This window comes from Hyperolius riggenbachi, chromosome 2 (assembly GCF_040937935.1).
Source record: "Hyperolius riggenbachi isolate aHypRig1 chromosome 2, aHypRig1.pri, whole genome shotgun sequence".
NCBI classification, from domain to species: Eukaryota; Metazoa; Chordata; class Amphibia; order Anura; family Hyperoliidae; genus Hyperolius; species Hyperolius riggenbachi.
Genome location: NC_090647.1, coordinates 558,846,242 through 558,868,098, shown reverse-complemented (window position 1 = coordinate 558,868,098; position 21,857 = coordinate 558,846,242). Strand labels below are relative to the sequence as shown.

Genomic DNA, 21,857 nt, shown 5'->3' with positions numbered 1-21,857 from the left:
ACAAGTACGCATTCTTATTCTTTATTGAGTCAGTAGCAATCACATATCATGTTACAGCAATTCAAGTGCATTATCTTATTACTATTGTTTACTCATATGGCACCACCATCTCCTGTGGCGCTGTACAAAGTAAGAAAGAAAAATGAGTATGTAATACAGACAGTGGAGGTACGTATTGGTACCCTGCCGGTGTAATGGGCGCAGAGTGAGCCTAATGATGGCTCAAATCTCTCGGAGCGTTAAAAGGAACCAGAGACGTTGGGGGAAAGCTTTTATACATACCTGGGGATTCCTCCAGCCCCATACGCACGGATCGCTCCCACTCTGCTGTCCTCCGCTGCCTGTATCCATCGGTACCGGGTCTCGTTATTACCGCCAGTCCGCATCACAGGGGCTCCCTCTATATACTTACTGCGCAGCCGCATGCGTAAGGGTATGGAGTGAGCCCCTGTGATGCGGACAATTGGCTGCGTTCGCCGGAAGTGACGGGACCCGGTACCGGCAATAGAGACAGCGGTGGATGGAGGGGTGGGAGCGATCCAGGCTTATGGGGCTGGAGGAAGCCCCAGGTATGTATAAAACCGTTTCCTATTTTTTATTCAGCTTCCTCTCTGGTTCCCTTTAAAGGATACCCGAGGTGACATGTGACATGATGAGATAGACATGGGTATGTACAGTGCCTAGCACACAAATACCTATGCTGTGTTCCTTTTTTTCTTTCTCTGCCTGAAAGAGTTAAACATCAGGTATGTAAGTGGCAGTTCCTGTCTGAGTCAGGACTGGGTCAGACTACAGTGTGACCCTCACTGATAAGAAATTACAACTATAAAACACTTTCCTGGCAGAAAATGACTCCTGAGAGCAAGAAAGAGATAAAAAGGATCAATCGTTCATAGAGTTTAGCTCTGGCATACTTCAATGAATGTGTCATTGAGCAAAAACAATAAAACAGTAAAAACTTAAAAAATAGATTTAAATATAAAATAGCACTGTGGAATATCTTAAAAAGTCATTTTTGGAGAAGGAGGATAGATACAATTGTTTATTTAATTACTTTATTTTCACCTAGGGCGTCCCTCAAATGTCACCACCTTTTCCCGTGGCGCTGTACAAAGTAAGAAAGAAAAATGAGTATGTAATACCGACAGTGGGCGTACGTATATGTACGCCGGCGGTGGAGCTGCCGCTAAAATACCCGGTGGTGTTAAATACTATTCCCCCTCAGAGTTGTAGCAATTGCCGGAACCCCAAATTAGCCTTATGCGCCCTGCGCAGTATAACTTCACTGCAATGGGGCACCTAGCTGTGGCGCTCCCCGCTGAGCGCCTTGTAGCTAAAACCACCTGCTTCACGCCCAGCAGCTGCAGCCAGAAGGTAGAGGAAGCAAGCTGTCCTGCAGTTCCACGTACTCCAAATTACCCTTACGCACCCCGCGCACTACTAGTGCTTTGGTAGCGCCTTGTTTTGGCACACGGAGCTAAGCGCCTTGTACGGAAACCACCTGCTTCAGACAGTGGTACATCATAGAGAGCAGAGAGATAAAATAGATTTCATGCGAATGCTAGACCGGGATTATCAGAAAACGAGCCATCCCCGACTGTTAGCTTCGAGTGAACACCGTCAGCTTATATCTGAATACTGAATTCACAACGATGGTCTGTGGATGGGATCGTTACCTGAAGCATGAAAATGAGGGTCAGGAAGTGCAAAATGTATTCGCCACACGTAAATGGATCGATCGTTTGTTATTGTTCATTTACAAACAACTAACAGCGTTTGCCGTCGAAACTGATCCACCAGGAAGGAGTAGTCTACATGGACGATAATTGATGTCTCTTACTGACAGGCTGAGGTAAAAATAAACTAAGATAAAGAATTGTATCTATCCTTCTACTCCTAACAATGACTTGATCGATTTTGGGCAAAACTCAATTGAATGATTGTTCAAGCCGGCTGTGGCATCCATTTCTAGCAGATTCAATCGAAGTGATTGAATCGGCCAGATATTGACGGGAAAAATCGATAAGTGTATAGCTACCTTTACACAGTACGGCATATTACTGCCAGCAGCCCAGTGGCGTAGCTAAGGAGCTGTGGGCCCCGGTGCAAGTTTTACATTGCCCGCCACCCCCCAAGCACTCTATACATAACAATTGATTCGGCGCACCAAAACCTGCCAATGGCAACTGCAGTGTCAGAGGTGCAAGCAGGGGATGGGGAACAGCTTGTTAATGATTACCGCTATTCAAAGTATCAATAGAAGTGATTATTATGAGCACAGGACCAATAGAGAGCTAATACTGTAGTTGAGGGAGGGTCCCTCGGGGCCCCTCTGGCCCAAGGGCCCCCGATGCAGTCACAACCTCTGCAATCCCTATTGCTACGCCCCTGCAGCAGCCTCTAAGCAGTGAGTAAAATAAAGAGATGTAAAGAAAGAAGATGTGATTGGTTATTCTGTCCAGGATGGAATCTGATGGTCAGCTGACAGATAAAGGGGAGGGGCAGTCTCCAGAGGCCCCCCTGATCTCTGGGTCTCTAGTGCAGTTGTCCCCATGTGTAGTGATGCTGTGGCAGGAGAGACTAGCCCTTGTCTTGTGCAGTCACACCCTGCGTTCCTGTCTGATGGTGACAGTATCACAATATTTGAAGTCAGGGAGACAACAATGCGTTGTGTACAAAAGGCTTTAACTTTTCTGTGAACCGTACAGAGAAGTGACGCCAGCCGAGCCAGATGTGACAACGCATCATACGCTACGGTGCCCCGGTGGTGTGGTGCAAGTAATGCGTGCCAAGATCAGCCACCGCACCCCGCATAGTTCAGGAGGATTACTGGAAGATTTCTGCATTAAAGTTCACGGATCTGTGTGTGTAGGTGGGCTGTGCCCTCCCCAGCAGTACTGGTATCGCCCAATCATGCAGATGTCTGCATTTCAGCTCACATCAGGGGGACCTAAGAGCGGATTAAAGGGGACCTAAACTCAGAACTTCCTCTCTGCTCTAAAACATAAGCAACTGCATAATAACCTTTAAAGAAAAACATTTCTTTGTTACAGCTGATACAAATCCTGCAATAAATCTGCAGTAAGTCTACTTCCTGCTTTCATGGAAGCAGACATAATGTTAAAGCAAACCTGAAATGAAAATTAAAAATCAAAATAAACATACACAGGTCATACTTGCCTCCTGTGTAGTCTACTCCTCAATCTCTTTCTCCTCTCCTGCATCCCATTTGTCCACTGTGATCAATGGAATTCTCCATCCTCCATTTTGAAAATGGCCATTACCCCATAACAGCTTCCTGGTCAGCACACTGTTAAACTGTAATATCACCCACTTGAGCCATAAGAAAACATGGACATTCCCTTGTACATCAGTTGTCCTTTCAGTTATAACTGACAGCAACAGATACATTTCAATTCTGACAAAATCTTGTCAGAACTGGACAGAACTGTTGTAAGAAGAAAATGGTGAGCTTCTGAGAGGAATTGACGGCTAGGTAAGTATGTAATATTCATTTGCAGGTTCACTGGGCTTGATTCACTAAGACAAATAGCATGCCTTATACGAGTTAACACACCTTATCAGAGATAACACGCCTTCTCAAAGTTAACACGTCTTATCGGAGTAGCACAGCGAGCGCTATGAACTTATGCCTGCTAATTGGCAATGACGAGAGCTCCACTCCTCCTGCCCTGAGCCCCTGCGGGTTCGCTATGCTACTCTGATAAGGCATGTTAACTTTGATAAGGTGCGTTAACTTGGATAAGGCGTGTTATCTCTGATAAGGTGTGTTAACTTGGATAAGGAATGTAATTTGTCTTAGTGAATCAAGCCCATTGTGTGTTTATTTGAAATCATTATACTCGGTTCAGGTTCTTGTTAGACTGCACAAGCACAGAATGTTCCCGGCTATGGAAGCCTGATCAAGAGGGCACGGTAACACGCCCGCGCATACGCAATATCCAACGAAAACAGCTGTGGTAAACACATTTTTCGTTAAGGGCTAGCAATGCACTGAAGGGCAGTGGAACTACACAAAGGAACTAGATAGACAGCTGGGAGCTGGCAGACACAGGTAAGTATATCTAATCTTTAACATTTCAGCTTGGGTGTCCTTCAAAGGACAGCTGAAGTGAGAAGGATATGGAGGTTGTAATATTAATTTCCTTTTAAACAATACCAGTTGCCTGGCAGTCCTGCTGATTTTTCTGGACAGTAGTGTCTGAATCACACACCTGTAACAAACATGCAGCTAATCCTGTCACACTTCAGTCAGAAACACCAGATCTGCATGCTTGTTCAGGGGCTATGGCTAAAAGTATTACGGTGGCCACACACCATACCATTTTTTAAATATCTTTTCAGTTTAAGAATTGCAATCAATTTTTCTTACTGTAATATTTCAAAAATCTGACCAATGTACCACACACCTATGTTAATTTTTTCTCCAACTATGAAAAAAATGATTGAAAACAAAAAATTGATTGGGTCTGTACATCAAGAAATTGACAATCTACCTTAAGCTGGCCACTAACGGTCCAATTTCTAGTGAAAAATCGTTCGAGCGATCAGAAATTCTGATCGGACGAAAAATTGTTCACTACACCATCAACTAACCAATCATTGCTTCCTATCTATCACGACCACCAAGAAAATCATTCAGGCGACATTTTTTTCACTCGTTCATAATCGATTGTGTCCACCAATGGAGATTATTTACAACCAATCCGATCAGAATTTCTGATCGCTCGAACGATTTTTCGCTACAAATTGGACCATTAGTGGCCAGCTTTACACCATTAAATTTTCAGAAAAATTGATCAGAAAAATCTAACACTCCCGATCCTTTATTTCATAAAACCTTGAAGGCCTGGAACCCACTACAAAGCGCTATCGCTAATCTCAATCACTAGCGTTTTTAATGGGCTTTTTGTAAGTGATTTCATAAGCCATTTTCTGGCGATTTCGGTAGTGATTTTGAAAAGTGTAAGCATTTTGCCAGCGGTTGTGTAGCGATTAGCATTTTTAATTCTGATTGGTCCTTTCAATTAATTTAAAAAATTTTCACAGTGTGCAGTAATTTAAAAACGCTAGCAAGTCGTTCTATATAGCAATTAATGAGCGATTACACCACGTTTATATACTTTACATTGCATAAACGCTGACGCAAAACGCTAACGCTCAAAAATGCTGCATGTCCTGAATTTTGTGATTTTGGTAATCGCAATCGCTCCAGTGGACTTTGGCTCATCCATTAACAGTAGCTGAGCATTTAGGGAAATCGCTAGAGTTTTGAATCGCTCCCTAAACGCTCAGAAAATCACTCTAGTGGGTTCCAGCCCTAATTTCGATCAGATTGCTCAAATAAATTTTTAAAAAAGCTTTCAATTTTTCAGCCCATCATTTTTATTGAACTGCCATAAAATTGGAACATTTTAATTGTATGGTGTGTGGCCACGTTTAGGCTGGGAGCAAACTAGGCGGAACAGAAAACCGTGTGTTTTCTGCACTGCGCGTATTAACAGTTTTGCTGCATTTTTGGCGCGGTTATGTATACATTTGCATTTAGCCTGCGATTCCTTTTGCATTTTTTTTATTAATTTCCCTAATCAATGGAGTAAAATACATCATTTTTTTTTTTAAAGCATCAAAAACGCATCCTTCTGCAATTATGTGCGCTTTATGTGCGTTTTTGAAAATAATGCAGCAAATTGTGCGTTTTCAAAAATGTACAATGTAAAACGCGCATATACAGTACAGTATGTGCTTTTACATGCAGCCCACAGACTTTCATTACCAGCACGAATGCAAGTGGTTTCTGCAACACTAGGGATTCTGCCTAGTGCGTTCCTCACCTGAAAGGCAAAAGATCGGCAGGACAGCCAAGCAATGTGCATTGTAGGACCAGGGGATTTTGGAATGATCGGTGCTGCGTGGGCTCTACAGCCCACAGCACCGATCAGGAGTGCAGCAGGGCGATCAGACTTCCCCCCTTTTTTCCCCACTAGGGGGATGTCCTGCAGGGGGGGTCTGATCGCCGCCGGCTACTATTGATTTGCGGGGGGGGAGGTCCTCAAAGCCCCCCTCCACAGCGCTTTCCGCCCTCCCCGGCTTTCCCTCCCTCTCCCTTTTCCTGTGTGCGGCGCAGGACGGATATCCGTCCTGCGCCTGATAGAATAGGCTTCTGCCTATCAGATGCCGGCGATCCCCGGCCAATCAGAGGCCAGGGATCGCCGATCTACGTCACGGCGCTGCTGCGCAGCAGCGCCGTGTGATGTAAACAGCGGGGATTCCTTCCCCACATGTTTACATTATGCGTGCGAGCCGCGATCGGCGGCTCGCACACTGTTCACGGAGGCAGTCTCCGTGAACTGGCATGGAAAGGCCGCTCCATGCTATACTACTAACGACCCGCTGACGCCTATGGGCGTTAGGCGGTCGTTAAGTGGTTAAAAGGAAATGATTATGGCAGCCTCTGTATCCCTCTCACTTCAGGTGACCTTTAAAGGGAACCTAAACTGAGGATATGGATTTTTCGGTACTTATCCGTTAGCGTGGCGCATCCGGCAGGTGGTGCTAATTACTATTCCCCCTCCAGGCCGACATGGATAGTAGGGAAAGATGTAACTCTGCAGGAGTTTTGTCGCCACCTAGAGGATGCGCCCGGCTAACGGATAAGTACCGATTTTTCCTTGTGAAATAATACCCGTTGCCTGACTCTCCTGCTGATCCTGTGTCTATAATACTTTTAGCCACAGCCCCTCAACAAGTATGCAGATAAGGTGCTCTGACTGAAGTCAGACTGGATTACCTGCATGCTGGTTTCAGGTGTGTGATTCAGCCACCACTGCAGCCCAAGACATGCCAGGAGTCAGGCAACTGGTATTGTTTAAAAGGAAACATCCATATCCCTCTCAGTTCGGGTTCCCTTTAAGGACTTGTTTGCATGGACTTTGGAACTGCAGGTCACAGATCCGCTGAACAACAGCTGGTGATTTCCAGGCAGCAGACTCTGGAAGTACGCCCAGGTGATCTCCGTGGCTGAAGTCGGGATGTTCTGCATGTCACTGTCATGTTTTCAAAAATTGAATAATTCATGCTTGTATGCAAATTTAAAGGGAACCTTAAGGCTACTTTCCCACCAAGATGTTGCGTTTTAGGGGACGTTATGGTCGCATAACTTGCCCCTAACGCAACGCATGGTGGTGTTGAAGTTGGACGTCAGATTGAGCTGCGTTATGCAGCTCTCAAAAGCAGCCGCTCCAGGTTAGTGATCGGAAGTCCGGATCTTTTTAAGGATTCGGATCATTTGAATCGGATCATTGAAAAGATCCGGATCTTTGAACCGAATCATTTCAATAATTTTACTAGGGAAGCAGACTGGGTGAAATGACTAGCAGGACAGGACTTTCCCTGCACTGTACATTCTGTGTGTTCCTGTTTCTTCCAGACAGACATCCACTGTGAACCGAATCTTTCATTGTGATGATCCGGATGATTCGACTCACAAAAAAGATCCGGGTTAAAGGAACGATTCGTTCATGATCCGGACAACACTATGAGTCCCACCAGGAGTCTCCACAGTGCAGTGAATATTAGGGCCTGTTCAGACTATGCGCGTTCCTAGACGTTTTCAGGGAACACGTACGGGTACCAAAAACGCATAGAAACGGCTCCTAATGCTTTTGAATGGGCTAGTTCACATGTATGCGTATGAGACGCATACGTTTCTCATCCGCATTGCTGCACGCAGTTCTGTCCGTCCCGCATAGAAACGGACGCAATGAAAGTCTATGGACGCGTATCAAAAACGCGTACTATTGCGTTTTTAGCGTCAGTTTTCCCCTGCGGTTCCCATAATTTTTTTTTTCCCCTGGGTCACATGTTTGTGCAAAACGCAATAGAAAACGCATTCAAACGCAAGAAAACCGCATGCGTTTTTCAACTTGCGTTTCTTTGAATTTATACGCGTTCTACAAACGCAGCAAGTATGAACAGGCCCTTAATTAGCCATGTGGCTGGCTGCTGAGGAGGAGGGGAGACCTCCTCCTCCAACATTACTGAGCATGTGCAAACAGTCTAACGCTGCTTAACCCAGTATAACGTACAGCATGCAGCACTTTGTTTAAACGTTACAATGTAACGCACCGTGTGCACTGTGAACAGCACATTGATTTTACAGTGCTGTGAGTTAGGCTGCGTTACTGGCTGCTGTAACGTGGGACTTTAACGTCCCACTGTGAAACCAGCCTAAAGGAGACCTAGAGAGTAAAAAAGCAAATCCGGCAGCTGCAGGGACTTCGGGACGGCATCGCGGGACAAATATAACTTTCTTTTACTTGCAGGCTGACGGATTTTCTTATTTACTCTGGAGGTCCTCTTTAATCACTTGAGGACTGCAGGGCTAAACCCCCCTAGTGACCAGGCCATTTTTTTATTAAATAGGCCACTGCAGCAGCTTTAAGGGCTCACTGCAGGGCCGCACAACTCAGCACACAAGTGATTCCCCTCCCCCCTTTTCTCCCCACCAATAGAGCTCTCTGTTGGTGGGGTCTGATCGCTCCTCCAATGTTTATTTATTTATTTTTTTAGTAAATATTTATTTTTATTCTTTTATATAAAATTTCAGTATTTCAGTCCGCTCCAGCCCACGTGGCAGTGATTGACAGCGCCGCTCGCACAGGCGCAGTACCTGGAGGTCGCTCTGACGTCATCGCTGGGGACCGGGACGGAACTGCGGCGAACGGCTGCGGGGAGAGCTGCGGCGAGGGACATGCTGGGAGCTTGGGGCTGGAGGAAGACCCCGGTAAGTACCACTTATTTTATTCTTTTTCCCCTGATGACTCCTTTAAAGGGAACCATAGATGAACATGAAAAAGATTTTATACATGCCAGGGGCTTCCTCCAGCCCCATACTCTCTGATCGATCCCACACCGCCGTCCCCCGAAGCTATGAGAACCGGGACCCCGCTCTGCCGTCAGTCGGAGCCAGTCTAAGCGTAAGGGAAGTGCGCTATTTGCGTATCTCTCCAGCAGCCGCTGGAGAGATACGTAGAGGGCGCACTTCTCCTGCGTAGGCTGGCTCCGATGACGTCAGTGACGGGAGCCGGTTCTCGTAGATGCGGGCAGAGGAGGATGGCGGCGTGGGATCGATCAGCGCGTATGGGGCTGGAGGAAGCCCCTGGCATGTATAACATCTTTTTCATGTCCCCATCTCTGGTTCCCTTTAAGGGCCAAAAAACTGAGCCACGGATACATTTTTAAAACAAGTGTGAACCTACTCTTACTGCTCCAGCCAAATATATATTCTCCTGACCTCTGCCATCAGAGTCTTGTTACCATTTGCCGCTGCCAGCGCTGCTGTCCCTGCATCTCCTGTATCACCACCCTGCACCTGGCACAGGTGGACTGTATGAGAGGCAGTGGGATTTCTGCACAGGGATGATCAGACCCCAGGCAGAGATATAAGGAGCTGCAGAGAGGCAGCCGGCTGTCAGCGGAGGAAATCTGTGTAACGGCTCTCCCCCACGCTGGCCTGGATCCAGAGGCAGCGCTCCAGGGAACCAGCACTAAGCGTACATTATTGATTAGGGAGGGAGGGAGGAGAGAGGTGAGACAGGAACTCAGGATATGGCAGAGATTGTACAGCACACACAGGTCTGCTTTTCTGCAAGGGCCACATAGGCAGCGACCAGGGGGTGGGGAGGGGGGGAAGCTGCTGCTCAAAGGGGAGGGGGGACATACAGGCGGATGGGTATTGCTGGGTCTGATCAAAAAGGGTGTAAAATCAGTATTGCATTACTGACCAGGGCTCTGTTTTAAGGTATTTTAACACAAGTTATTATAAGTGAAGTTAAAGTGCTTTAGAAAACAGGACTGTATTTGACCCAGTGGGTCGGAGAGCTCAGAGAAGCTCTTTTGCATAGATAACAATAAGTGATAAGGAAGCGCCGGCGGGGACGAGCGGCAATCGATCCGAGCAGACGAGCGGGATGTGTCGGCATCGAGCCGCTGGCTCGATCTGGCACATAAAACGTGCTGTGTATGCCCGGCATTAGGGAACCGTGCATGGCTTCTCTCCATAGTAGTATTAGGTAGCCAAGTTTACCCCTAGATATTTGTATTAAAGTGAGCCCGGGACAAAGCTCAAGTTCAAAATTAGTAATTATCCTGCAGAGAGGAAACCCTCAGGATCCTATTGTGGCTTCCCTTGGTGGTCTGTTGTCCCCTGTGGCTGAGCGCAGACCACCCCTCCACATCGTGGCCGCCCAGCTCCTCTCCCGCATTCATGGCCCAGTATTAGGTAGCTAGATGTACCCTCCAGCAATAAGTAACCAGAACTCCTCCTCCTCCCCCCCCCCAATATTAGGCAGCCCGTGGCCAGGGCCATTTCTGGCCATTTTGGAGCCCCACACTTTTCCATCCCCCCTTCCTCATCTTAGGAATAGGAAGACTGGAGCCAACACTAATTAGTTTTGCCGACAACAATGACAAATTGATTGATTAGATAGAAAAAACAATACTCATTTCAACAAAAATCATTTCTCAAAACAAATCTATAAATGATAAATACACAATTACCAGGTCAGATCCGCCTCACCAGCCCAATCGCACAGAACACACAATAAACTCTATAATCTTTAGAATCATTTATATCAACAGTCAATTCAGACCAAATCTAAAAGCAATTACAGCTTAATTAGCTCATTAATAACACCTGCTAATCACTGTTATGCTGTTCAACCCTCCTTTGTTATGCTAATCAGCTGTGCCCATTTATGTGTTTAAAGTACCATTCACCCATCTGAATGGCACTAGCAATTCCATAAAGCACAGGGTTCTATTAATAGCCCTGTGGTGCCCCCTCCAGCAGCTGTCACCCTAGGCATATGCCTGGTTTGCCTATGCCTAAAATGGCCCTGCCCATGACCCACCCCGTGTGCAGAGCGGCATGCATTGCAGAGTGGAGGGGTAACACATTTCTCCTCACTTCCTTCAGTCTTATCAGTCCCAATCACTCTGGCTCCAGCGGCGTCTCTCACCATGTGACCCAGTGATACGTGTTGTCGGGTCACATGATGAGAGACACTGCTGGAGTCATGGAGACGAGATGACGAGGTGAGGAAGAAGCATTGCAGGTCAGTCATCTTTTCACTCTATTAACATTTGGGGGGACCGGCAAGCAGTGGCGGTGCAAGGATGCTTTCCAATAGCTTCCATGCTGAAATCTACTGGAAATTGCTGGCCAGTGAGTGGGGAGGCAACAGATCCCTTTCAGGTTCGATCTGGGATCTCTGATTCGATTGGAGAGGGATCTATCTAATGGTCGATCTAGCCATACATCGAGTGATACATGGCCAGCTTAACACTTTCAGCCACAGGCCCTGAACAAGCATGCAGCAGATCAGATGTTTATGACTAGATTAGCTGCATGCTTGTTACAGGTGTGTGATTCAGCCACTACTGCAGCCAAATAGATCAGCAGGGCTGCCAGGCAACTGGTATTGTTTAACAGGAAATAAATATGGCAGCCTCCATATTAATCTCACTTTGGGTCCCCTTTAATATCTAGCTACTGCTGTAATAATTAAGAGACCAGGCGGAGGGGCGTTACCTTGTCAGGGATGCTGGTGTAGTTGAACGAGTAGATGGCTTCTCTGCTCTTGTCGATGCTCCCGCTGTAGAGTTTCCCCAATTCTGCCCGTTGGATATCCGTTGTCCGGGTTACTCCGCCCGCCAGGTGTGCCAGCGTCAGCAGCGCCAGCAGCCAGAGGCACAGCCTGCCGGCCAGCCGGGCCGCCCTCATCTCTCCTCCGCAGCTGACGCCCTCAGTCCGCCCGCTGACCTCTCATTGATTGGAGAGACGTGGTGATAATCAGCAATGATGAATAGACTGTCTGTACTCTCCACCCGGGGAATCCAGATCAATTACTGGCTGCAGGAAAACAGAGAGTTACAGGAGCACAAAGACACAATGATCAACAATGAACATCTACTGACTTATAATGCTGACTTGCTGTAAGACAGAAGGCATCTGCAAGTATAAATCTCCACATGAGCCAGAAGCACAGCTCCCAACTGTCCCTCTTTCGGAGGGACAGTCCCTCTTTGGGAGCCCTGTCCTTCTGTCCCTCTTTCCTCCTCATTTGTCCCTCTTTCAGGACTTTGTCCCTCTTTCTATGTAAATATATATATTTCTCCACTAAAAAATGTGTTTGATTGACTCTAAACTTTATTCCCAGCCTTTAAATGGATATATTACTCATTTTAAAATGTTAATATGAAGGAAAATGAAGCAGGATAGAAAGTGAATTTGAATTATAAAACAACATATTTTTCTTATGAAATCTTTATGGTATGCGTGACCAGGGGTGTGACGGGGGCATGATCAGGGGTGTGGCAGGGGAGTGGCTTAAGTGTCCCTCTTTCTCATCTTAAAAAGTTGGGAGGTATGCACAAGTGACACCCTCCCCCCCCATAATGCATTGCTTCAGGAAGAAGAGGAGATAAGAGGAGGCCCCTGTTACACCAGCAGGGTAAAGCTTTACAGTGGAACTTTGGTTTGCGAGCATCATTCGTTCTGGAAACATGCTTGTAATCAAAAACACTCTTATATCAAGGCAAATTTCGCCATAAGAATTGATGGAAACCCAGGTGATTTGTTCCACAATCCAAAAACAGTTATAGTAAAATAGTATAAAATAAGAATGTAAACGAGACTTTCACTATAACTAACAGAATCATCTCCATCTGTCGGCTCGCCACAACCTTTTTTTTATGTGGCTTTAACAAGGAACTTATCCAGTGACAGTTACTCGTGAGGATTTCACAGAAATGTGACTTTGCACAGTCTCTACACTCAGATACACTGGCGTAACAATAGGACCTGCAGCCCCTGCCTCCGTAGCGCGCGGAAGGTATGTATCTGCCCGCCGCTGCACACACAAACTATTCAATGCTGGAGGGGAGTACAGAGGGGAGAGCCCGAGGTGAGGGAGGGGGGACCGTCCCCCTCCCCGCCGAAGTGCAGCATGGCTTTCCACTAATGCTGCGAACCCTCCAGCCCCCCAAACGGCCCCAAGCGGGCCCTGGGGGGGAGGGCGCTCAGTATTTCTGCAGGGGGGCCCGGTGGGACCTTGTTACGTCGCTGCTCAGATACGTAAAATTAAAGAGAATCTGTGCTGAAAGAACGGGACCCTGGGGGGTATTTACCCTGGGAGGGGGAAACCTCTGGAATGAGGCTTCCCCGTACTCTAGTTCCACGGTGGTCTGGCTGGGACCCTCCGAAGCCACAGCTGACAATTTGTCAGGCTGTGGCGCCTGCAATATTTACCTTCCCGGCTCCCACGCAGGCGGCGTAGCGGCTCTCGGCTTGGATCAGGCAGAAATAGCCGATCCCAGTCATGTCCGCACTACTGCACAGGAGACTTGCGCCTGCACCAGGGCCGGGCCGAGGCAGAGGCTGGAGAGGCTCCAGCCTCAGGGCGCAGTGTAGGAGGGGGTGCACAATTCATTCAGCTGTCATTCCCAATTGTGTTTGAAGCAGAAAGAAATAAGAAAAGGTGATACATGGCAGTGACTGCAAGCCAGATAACTAGTGATTAAGGTGTTGGGGAGGTTGTGGGCCCTGTGGCCCTCTTAGTCTAATAGCAATCAGTGTGTGACGGCTGGGGTGGGAGGGATGGAGGGGCGCACTGTGGTGTCTCAGCCTTGGGTGCTGAAGGACCTTGTCCCGCCTCTGGCCTGCACTGTAGAGCGGATCCAACTGGGACCGGCTATTTCCTCCTGATCCTGAGCCAAGAGCAACTACTGCATATTTTTTTTTGCTTGTATAGCAAGACGTGGCTTGTATATCAAGTCAAAATTTCACAAAAATGTTTGCTTGTATTGCAAAGTGCTCTTAAAGAGGAACTCCAGAGAAAATAACGTAATAAAAAAGTGCTTAATTTCAGTGTTTGCCCATTGTAAAATCTTTCCTCTCCCTGATTTACATTCTTACATTTATCACATGGTGACGTTTTTACTGCTGGCAGGTGATGTCAGTGGAAGGAGATGCTGCTTGCTTTTTTGGCAGTTGGAAACAGCTGTAAACAGCTATTTCCCACAATGCCATGGTTCACAGACAGGAAACTGCCGGGACCATGGTCCTGACATCACACTGTGGGAGGGGTTTCATCACAATATCAGCCATACAGAGCCCCCTGATGATCAGTTTGAGAAAAAGTAAAGATTTCTCATGGGAAAGGGGGTATCAGCTACTGATTGGGATGAGGTTCAATTCTTGCTTACCGTTTGGGTCTCCCTGAGCTCACGCCGTGCGGCAGGCTAACACGCCGCCACTTCATAAAAAGAGCTACTGATTGGGATGAAGTTCAATTCTTGGTCGGAGTTTCTCTTTAAACCAAGTTACTCTCAATTCGAGGTTTTACTGTATTACGTTACCGTTGTGGTGTGCCGGGAGTATCCGATCCGACGCAAGGGCGTGCATGCGCAACTGACGGGAATCCCAGTGCCATATTTCCTTCTAGTACGTCACTGAGCGGGGGGCGCTATGCATAAGACGCTGTTGTCGCACACTCTGCCGCAGGGTCCTAGGGTTGCCATTGTTTGCATTGCGGTGGGAGCATCGCATTCCCACCCCAACGTAAAAAATAGGTGTACAAGCGGCCTAAAGGACACCTGAAGTGATAGTGATCTGGGAGTGTGAGCTCCTCTGAGGACAGTCAGTGACATGTATGTACTCTGTAATGTGCTGCAGAAGATGTCAGTGCTATATAAATCTATATATATAAAATCGGATGTCTGTATGTATGTGTGTGTGTGTATGTGCCGCGATCACTCGAAAACGGCTTGACCGATTTGAACGAAACTTGGTACACAGATCCCTTACTAACTGGGATGATATGTTCTGGGGGTCTCGCGGCCCCCCTGCACACCTGGGCGGAGCTACAAACAGCAAATCAGATTTCACCCATTCAAGTCAATGGAAAAAATGTAAAAGGCTGCCATTCTCACAGTAATCAAGCCAGAGTCCCCACACATGGCACAGTTGGTCACTTGGTGACCGAGGTTACAAATCCAGGAAAAGTGGGCGGAGCATAAAACAGCTAATCTAATTTCAGCCGTTCATTTTAAATGGGAAAATGTAAACTGCAGCCATTCTTAGACTGTTAATGGCAGGGTTCTCAAACTTGCCACACTTGGTCACTGGGCGAATGCGATGAACATTCAAGAAAATGGGTGGAGCCTACAACAGCCAATCAAAATTCACTTATTGATTTTCAAGGGGAATATTTAAACTGCTGCCATTCTTACACTGTTAATGGCAGAGGCTTCAAACTTGCTACAGTCGTCATTGGGTGACTGGGGTCCAAATTCACTAAAGGGGTGGGGCCACATACAGCCAATCAGATTTCCTTGGTGGATAAACTGCTTCCATTCACGCATTTTTGATGCCAGGAACCTGACAGCTCACAAATGTGGTCATTGAGTGACTGTGTGTCAAGGTCACAAAAAGTGGGCAGAGCCAAAAACAGCTTTTACTGGGAAAATATAAACTGCAGCCATTCTTACATCGTTAATGGCAGGGTTCTCAAACTTTGCACAGTTGGTCATTGGGTAACTGAGATTAAGATTTTGGAAGGTGGGTGGAGCCTACGACGCCAATAAAAATTCACCTTTCGATTTTCAAAGGGAATGTTTAAGCTGCTACCATTCTCTTAGGGTCTGTACACACTGCTGCGCTTTTCAAATCACATGCGCTTTTCAATCGCAAGGTCTTTTCAAAAATAATGAAAATCGTGGAGACCTGTACACACTGGTGCGATGCGCTTTTCCTATTCTCATGAAGGCTTGCGATTTAAAAATCGCATGCGATTTTAAAAGCGCAGCAGTGTGTACAGGCCCTTATACTGTTAAAAGCAGATGCATCAAACCTGGTACAGTCAGTCACTGGGTGACTAGGGCCCAAACTCAGAAAGGTGGCGGAGTCACAAACAGCCAATAAGATTTGTTTATTTTTCAATGGGAATATACAAAGTATTGATACCAAGGACCCCAAAGCTGATAAACTTGATAATTGAATGACTGTATGTCAAGGTTAGAAAAAGTGGTCGGTGCCAACAACTAAATTTTTAACATGGCAGGGTTCCCAAACTTTACACAATTGGCCACTGGGAGACTGGGATGAATATTCAGAAATGTGGGTGGAGCCTACAACAGCCAATCAAAATGAACCTATTGATTTTCAAGGGGACTATTCACATTGCTACCATTCTTACACTGTTGATGGAAGAGGCCTCAAACCTGATACAGTCAGTCATTGGGTGACTGGGGTCCAAATTCACTAAAGGGGTGGAGCCACAAACAGCCTATCAGATTTGTTAGATTGATTTCAGCCATTCTGTTATTGGCAGGGTTCTCAAACGTGACACAGTTGGCCACTGGGTGACTGGGACTAATATTCAGGAAAGTGGGTGGAGCCTACAGCAGCCAATCAAAATTCACCTTTTGATTTTCAAGGGGAATATTGCAACTGCAGCCATTCTTACACTGTTTAATGGCAGAGGCCTCAAACCTGCTACAGTCGGTCGTTAAGTGTCTGGGGTTCAAATTCAGTAAAGGGGCGGAGCCAAAAACAGCCAGATTTCTTTACTGGATAAACTGCTTCCATTACCACAATTTTGATGCCAGGAACCCAAAAGCTCACAAACTTGGTCATTGTGTAGTGACTGTGGGTCCAGGTTACAAAAAGTGGGAGGAGTTAAAACAGATTTTTCTGGGAAATTGTAAACTGCAGCCCTTCTTCACTGTTAATGGAAGGGTTCTCAAACTTAGCATAGCTACTTACTGGGTGACTGGGATTAATGTTCAGAAAAGTGGGTGGAACCTAAAAATGCCAATCAAAAATCACATGTCGCTTTTCAAGGAGAAAATTACAATTGCTGCCATTCTTGCACTGTTAATGGCACAAGCCTCAGACCTGGTACAGTTGGTCATTGGGTCACAGGGGATCAAATTCAGAAAAGGGGACAGAGCCACAAACAGTGAATCAGATTGGTTTCATTTCATGGGAAAATACAAATTATTGATGCCAAGGACCCCAAAGCTCACAAACTTGGTCATGCCAAAAACAAATTTCACTGGGAAAGTGTAAACTGCAGCCCTTCTTAAACTGTTTATGGCAGGGTTCCCAAACTTTGCCCAGATGGTCACTGAGTGACTGAGATTAATATTCAGGGAAGTGGGTGGAACCTATAATAGCCAATCAAAATTCACCTGTTGATTTTCAAGTGGATAATTTCAATTGCTGCCATTTTTCCACTGTTAATAGCAGATGCCTCAAACCTGCTACAGTTGGTCATTGGGTGACTGGGGTTCAAATGCTGGAGAGGGGTGGAGCCACAAACAGCCTATCTGATTTGTTTAATTTCTATTGGAATATACAAATTATTGATGCCAAGGACCCCAAAGCTCACAAACTTGGTGATTGAGTGTTTGTGTGTTAGGGTTAGAAAGTGGCCGGAGCTAACACCAGCCAAATACATACACGGGCAATGCCGGGTCATCAATGGGTAGAGACAAATACAAATTTCACTGGGAAAATGTAAACTGCAGCTATTCTTACACTGTTAATGGCAGGGTTTTTAAACTTTGCACAGTTGGTCACTGGGTGACTGGGATTAATATTCAGAAAAGTGGGTGGAGCCTACAAAAGTGTATCAAACTTCACCTATTGCTTTTCAATGGGAATATTTAATTGCTACCATTCTTGCACTTTGGTTATTGGGTGACTGGGGTTCAAATTCAGAAAAGGGTGTGGAGCCACAAACAGCCAATCAGATTTTTTCATTTCAATGCAAATTATTGATACCAAAGACCGCAAAGCTCACAAACTTGGTCAGTGAGTAATTGTGTGTTAGGGCTAGAAAAGTTATGCAGAGTCAACACCAGCCAAATACATACCCGGGCAACGCCGGGCAATCAGCTAGTAGATAATAATAATATGGTAGGACATTAGACTATGACTATGCTAGGATTAGATTGTGAGCTCCTCTGAGGACAGTCAGTGACAGGACTATGTACTCTGTAATGTGCTGCAGGAGATGTCAGTGCTATATAAATACATAATAATAATATGGTAGGACATTAGACTATGACTATGGTAGGATTAGAGTGTGAGCTCCTCTGAGGACAGACAGTGACATGACTATGTACTCTGTAATGTGCTGCAGAAGATGTCAGTGCTATATAAATACATAATAATAATATGGTAGGACATAAGACTATGACTATGGTAGGATTAGATTGTGAGCTCCTCTGAGGACAGTCAGTGACATGACTATGTACTCTGTAATGTGCTGCAGAAGATGTCAGTGCTATATAAATACATAATAATAATATGGTAGGACATAAGACTATGACTATGGTAGGATTAGATTGTGAGCTCCTCTGAGGACAGTCAGTGACATGACTGTGCACTCTGTAAAGTGCTGCAGGAGATGTCAGTGCTATATAAATACATAATAATAATAATAATATGGTAGGAAATTAGACTACGACTATGGTAGGATTAGAGTGTGAGCTCCTCTGAGGACAGACAGTGACATGACTATGTACTCTGTAATGTGCTGCAGAAGATGTCAGTGCTATATAAATACATAATAATATGGTAGGACATTAGACTATGGCTATGGTAGGATTAGATTGTGAGCTCCTCTGAGGACAGTTAGTGACATGACTATGTACTCTGTAAAGTGCTGCAGGAGATGTCAGTGCTATATAAATACATAATATTAATAATATGGTAGGACATTAGACTATGAGTATGGTAGGATTAGAGTGTGAGCTCCTCTGAGGACAGTCAGTGACATGACTATGTACTCTGTACAGTGCTGCAGAAGATGTCAGTTTTGTATAAATAAATAAATATAAATAATAATAATATAGTAGGTACATAAGACTATGACTATGGTAGGAGGACACCCAGTGACATGACTATGTACTCTGTAAAGTGCTGCAGAAGTAGGTACATTAGACTATGACTATGGTAGGATTAGATTGTGAGCTCCTCTGAGGGCAGTCAGTGACATGACTATGTACTCTGTAAAGTGCTGCAGAAGTAGGTACATTAGACTATGACTATGGTAGGATTAGATTGTGAGCTCCTCTGAGGGCAGTCAGTGACATGACTATGTACTCTGTAATGTGCTGCAGAAGATGTCAGTGCTATATAAATACATAATAATAGTATGGTAGGACATTAGGCTATGACTATGGTAGGATTAGAGTGTGAGCTCCCCTGAGGACAGTCAGTGACATGACTATGTACTCTGTAATGTGCTGCAGAAGATGTCAGTGCTATATAAATACATAATAATAATATGGTAGGTCATTAGACTATGATTATGGTAGGATTAGAGTGTGAGCTCCTCTAAGGACAGTCAGTGACATGACTATGTACTCTGTACAGTGCTGCAGAAGATGTCAGTTTTGTATAAATAAATAAATATTAATAATAATATAGTAGGTACATAAGACTATGACTATGGTAGGAGGACACCCAGTGACATGACTATGTACTCTGTAAAGTGCTGCAGAAGTAGGTACATTAGACTATGACTATGGTAGGATTAGATTGTGAGCTCCTCTGAGGGCAGTCAGTGACATTGTCTATGTACGGTGCTGTAGAAATTGTCAGTTCTATACAAACACATAATAAGAGCACCTATCTATACCACATAAGGAAATCTATCTAGCTATGTATCTATCTAATCTGTCATGTCTGGAATGGGATTTAAGAAGCAATGGTTAACCAATAACAGTTAAATAATGCCTGTGGCATGTGATGTAGTATTACAGTATGCAAACCAACAAAGCATTAAACATAAACCTTATCATCAATAATACCTATCTTCCAGTGTTAATTAAAAACAACAGCTCCCACATGCTTGCAGCGTCGGAAACACATTTGTGGACGTTCATAAGAAACTGTGGGGATCTAATAGCAGGGATGGGGATCATGTGACTTAATGGAAAATAGTGAAAATGGTGGATTTGGGCAAATCATTATGAAATAAAACAAATCAATTCTTCATGAACAGGCTATTTATCTTTTCCCCCTCCCCCCAAATCTATCTAACCACCCTCTACCTATCTATGTATCTATCTATCTTATCTACTGTATATATCTATCTACCTGCCTATCTCCCTGCACACTGACTGTCACAGATTTGCAGTGATACACACATACATACATACAGTGGGATGTCTGTGCATTCTGCATATGCAGCAGTGAGCTCAGAATAAATGATTTGGGGGGGGGGGGGGGGGGTACACACAGGGATGGGGGTCAGTCACTCACCTGTCCCTGTACATTAGGATGCTGCTGATGCCCCCTCCTCTATCCAGAGCTGTCACTGTCACCATCTCCAGTCCTCATGCAGGATCCCTCCTCACTCACCAGCAGCAGCAGCGGCAATGTCCACCTCCCCAGCCCCCGCCTGATTGGCCGGGCTGGCCAGAGCTGCAAGGCAGGTGACCAATCAGGCTGCGGGCATTGTTCTCAGTTTGGGTGAAGCAGAAGGTGGCAAGGTGCGGAGAAGACGAGGCGGGAGGACTCCAGCGCCATCTAGTGCTTAAAGAAGAGAAGGCGCATGGTCAGGTCACGCTGCTATACAGTAAATTAGACCTTTGTAAGGTTCAGTAATTCGGCAATCATCCGGAAATAAGCCCGCAGTAAGATATACTGTAATCTGATTAGTTTTCGTGCATGACACATGCTGCTGCTTGCACTGTTTATTAAAGCCCCAGATATATAATTAGGCCATAAATATAGTTTTGTTATAGGAGAACTGTAGAGAGAGGTGAATGGAGGCTGCCATATTTATTTCCATTTAAGCAATACCAGTTGCCTGGCTATCCTGCTGATCCTCTGCCTCCAGTACTTTCAGCCATAGCCCCTGAACAAGCATGCAGCAGATCAGGTTTTTCTGACAATTTTGACAGATATGAAAAGATTAGCTGCATGCTTGTTTCTGGTGTGATTCAGACACTTCTGCAGCCAAATAGATCAGCAGGGCTGCCAGGCAACTGGTATTGCTTAAAAGGAAATAAATATGGCAACCTCCATACACCTCGCTCTACAGTTCTCCTTTAAGAATTTAAGATGTCTTTTGGATTCTTTTTGTTGTCTTGTCCGCCAACGTGTGAGAACATTTCTCCAAAAAATAGCAAGTGTATTCGTGTGGCAGTGATCCGTGTGGGTGGGGCGGGGGGAAGCCCCAGGTATGTATAAAACTTTGAATATAGTTTGTCTCTGGTACACTTTAAAGAGAATCTGTATTGTTAAAATCGCACAAAAGTAAACATACCAGTGCGTTAGGGGACATCTATTACCCTCTGTCACAATTTCGCCGCTCCTCGCCGCATTAAAAGTGGTTAAAAACAGTTTTAAAAAGTTTGTTTATAAACAAACAAAATGGCCACCAAAACAGGAAGTAGGTTGATGTACAGCATGTCCACACATAGAAAATACATTCATACACAAGCAGGCTGTATACACCCTTCCTTTTGAATCTCAAGAGATCATTTGTGTGTTTCTTTCCCCCTGCAGCTATCTTCCACTGAAGTGTCAGGCTGTTTCTTCCTGCAGAATGCAGACAGCTCTGCCTGTATGTAATTCCTCAGTATGTGAAAGCCCAGCCAGCTCAGAGGAGGATTTATCCAGCTTGTAAAAGATACGAGAGAAGAGAGAAGCTGTCCTAATCTAAATAATACACAGGCAGTGTGCAGAGAGGGCGTACGTTAAAAAAGGGCGCCGGGAAAAAAGGGCGCAGGGTTTTAAAAGATAATCATGA

General features: G+C 45.4%; 1 protein-coding gene across 4 annotated transcripts in view; it reads right to left on the bottom strand.

Annotated features, from left to right (window-relative positions):
• The window catches only part of SIDT1 (SID1 transmembrane family member 1), a 161,642-nt gene that overhangs the window by 113,124 nt on the left and 26,661 nt on the right, over positions 1 to 21,857 (bottom strand). For all 4 annotated transcript variants that reach the window (XM_068270906.1, XM_068270905.1, XM_068270907.1 and 1 more), the window contains exons 2-3: positions 20,363 to 20,635; positions 11,615 to 11,935 (exon numbers count right to left, since the gene is read on the bottom strand). In XM_068270906.1, the coding sequence (XP_068127007.1) occupies positions 11,615 to 11,806 (192 nt within the window). In that variant the 5' untranslated portion in view covers positions 11,807 to 11,935; positions 20,363 to 20,635. The remainder of the gene's footprint in view (positions 1 to 11,614; positions 11,936 to 20,362; positions 20,636 to 21,857) is intronic.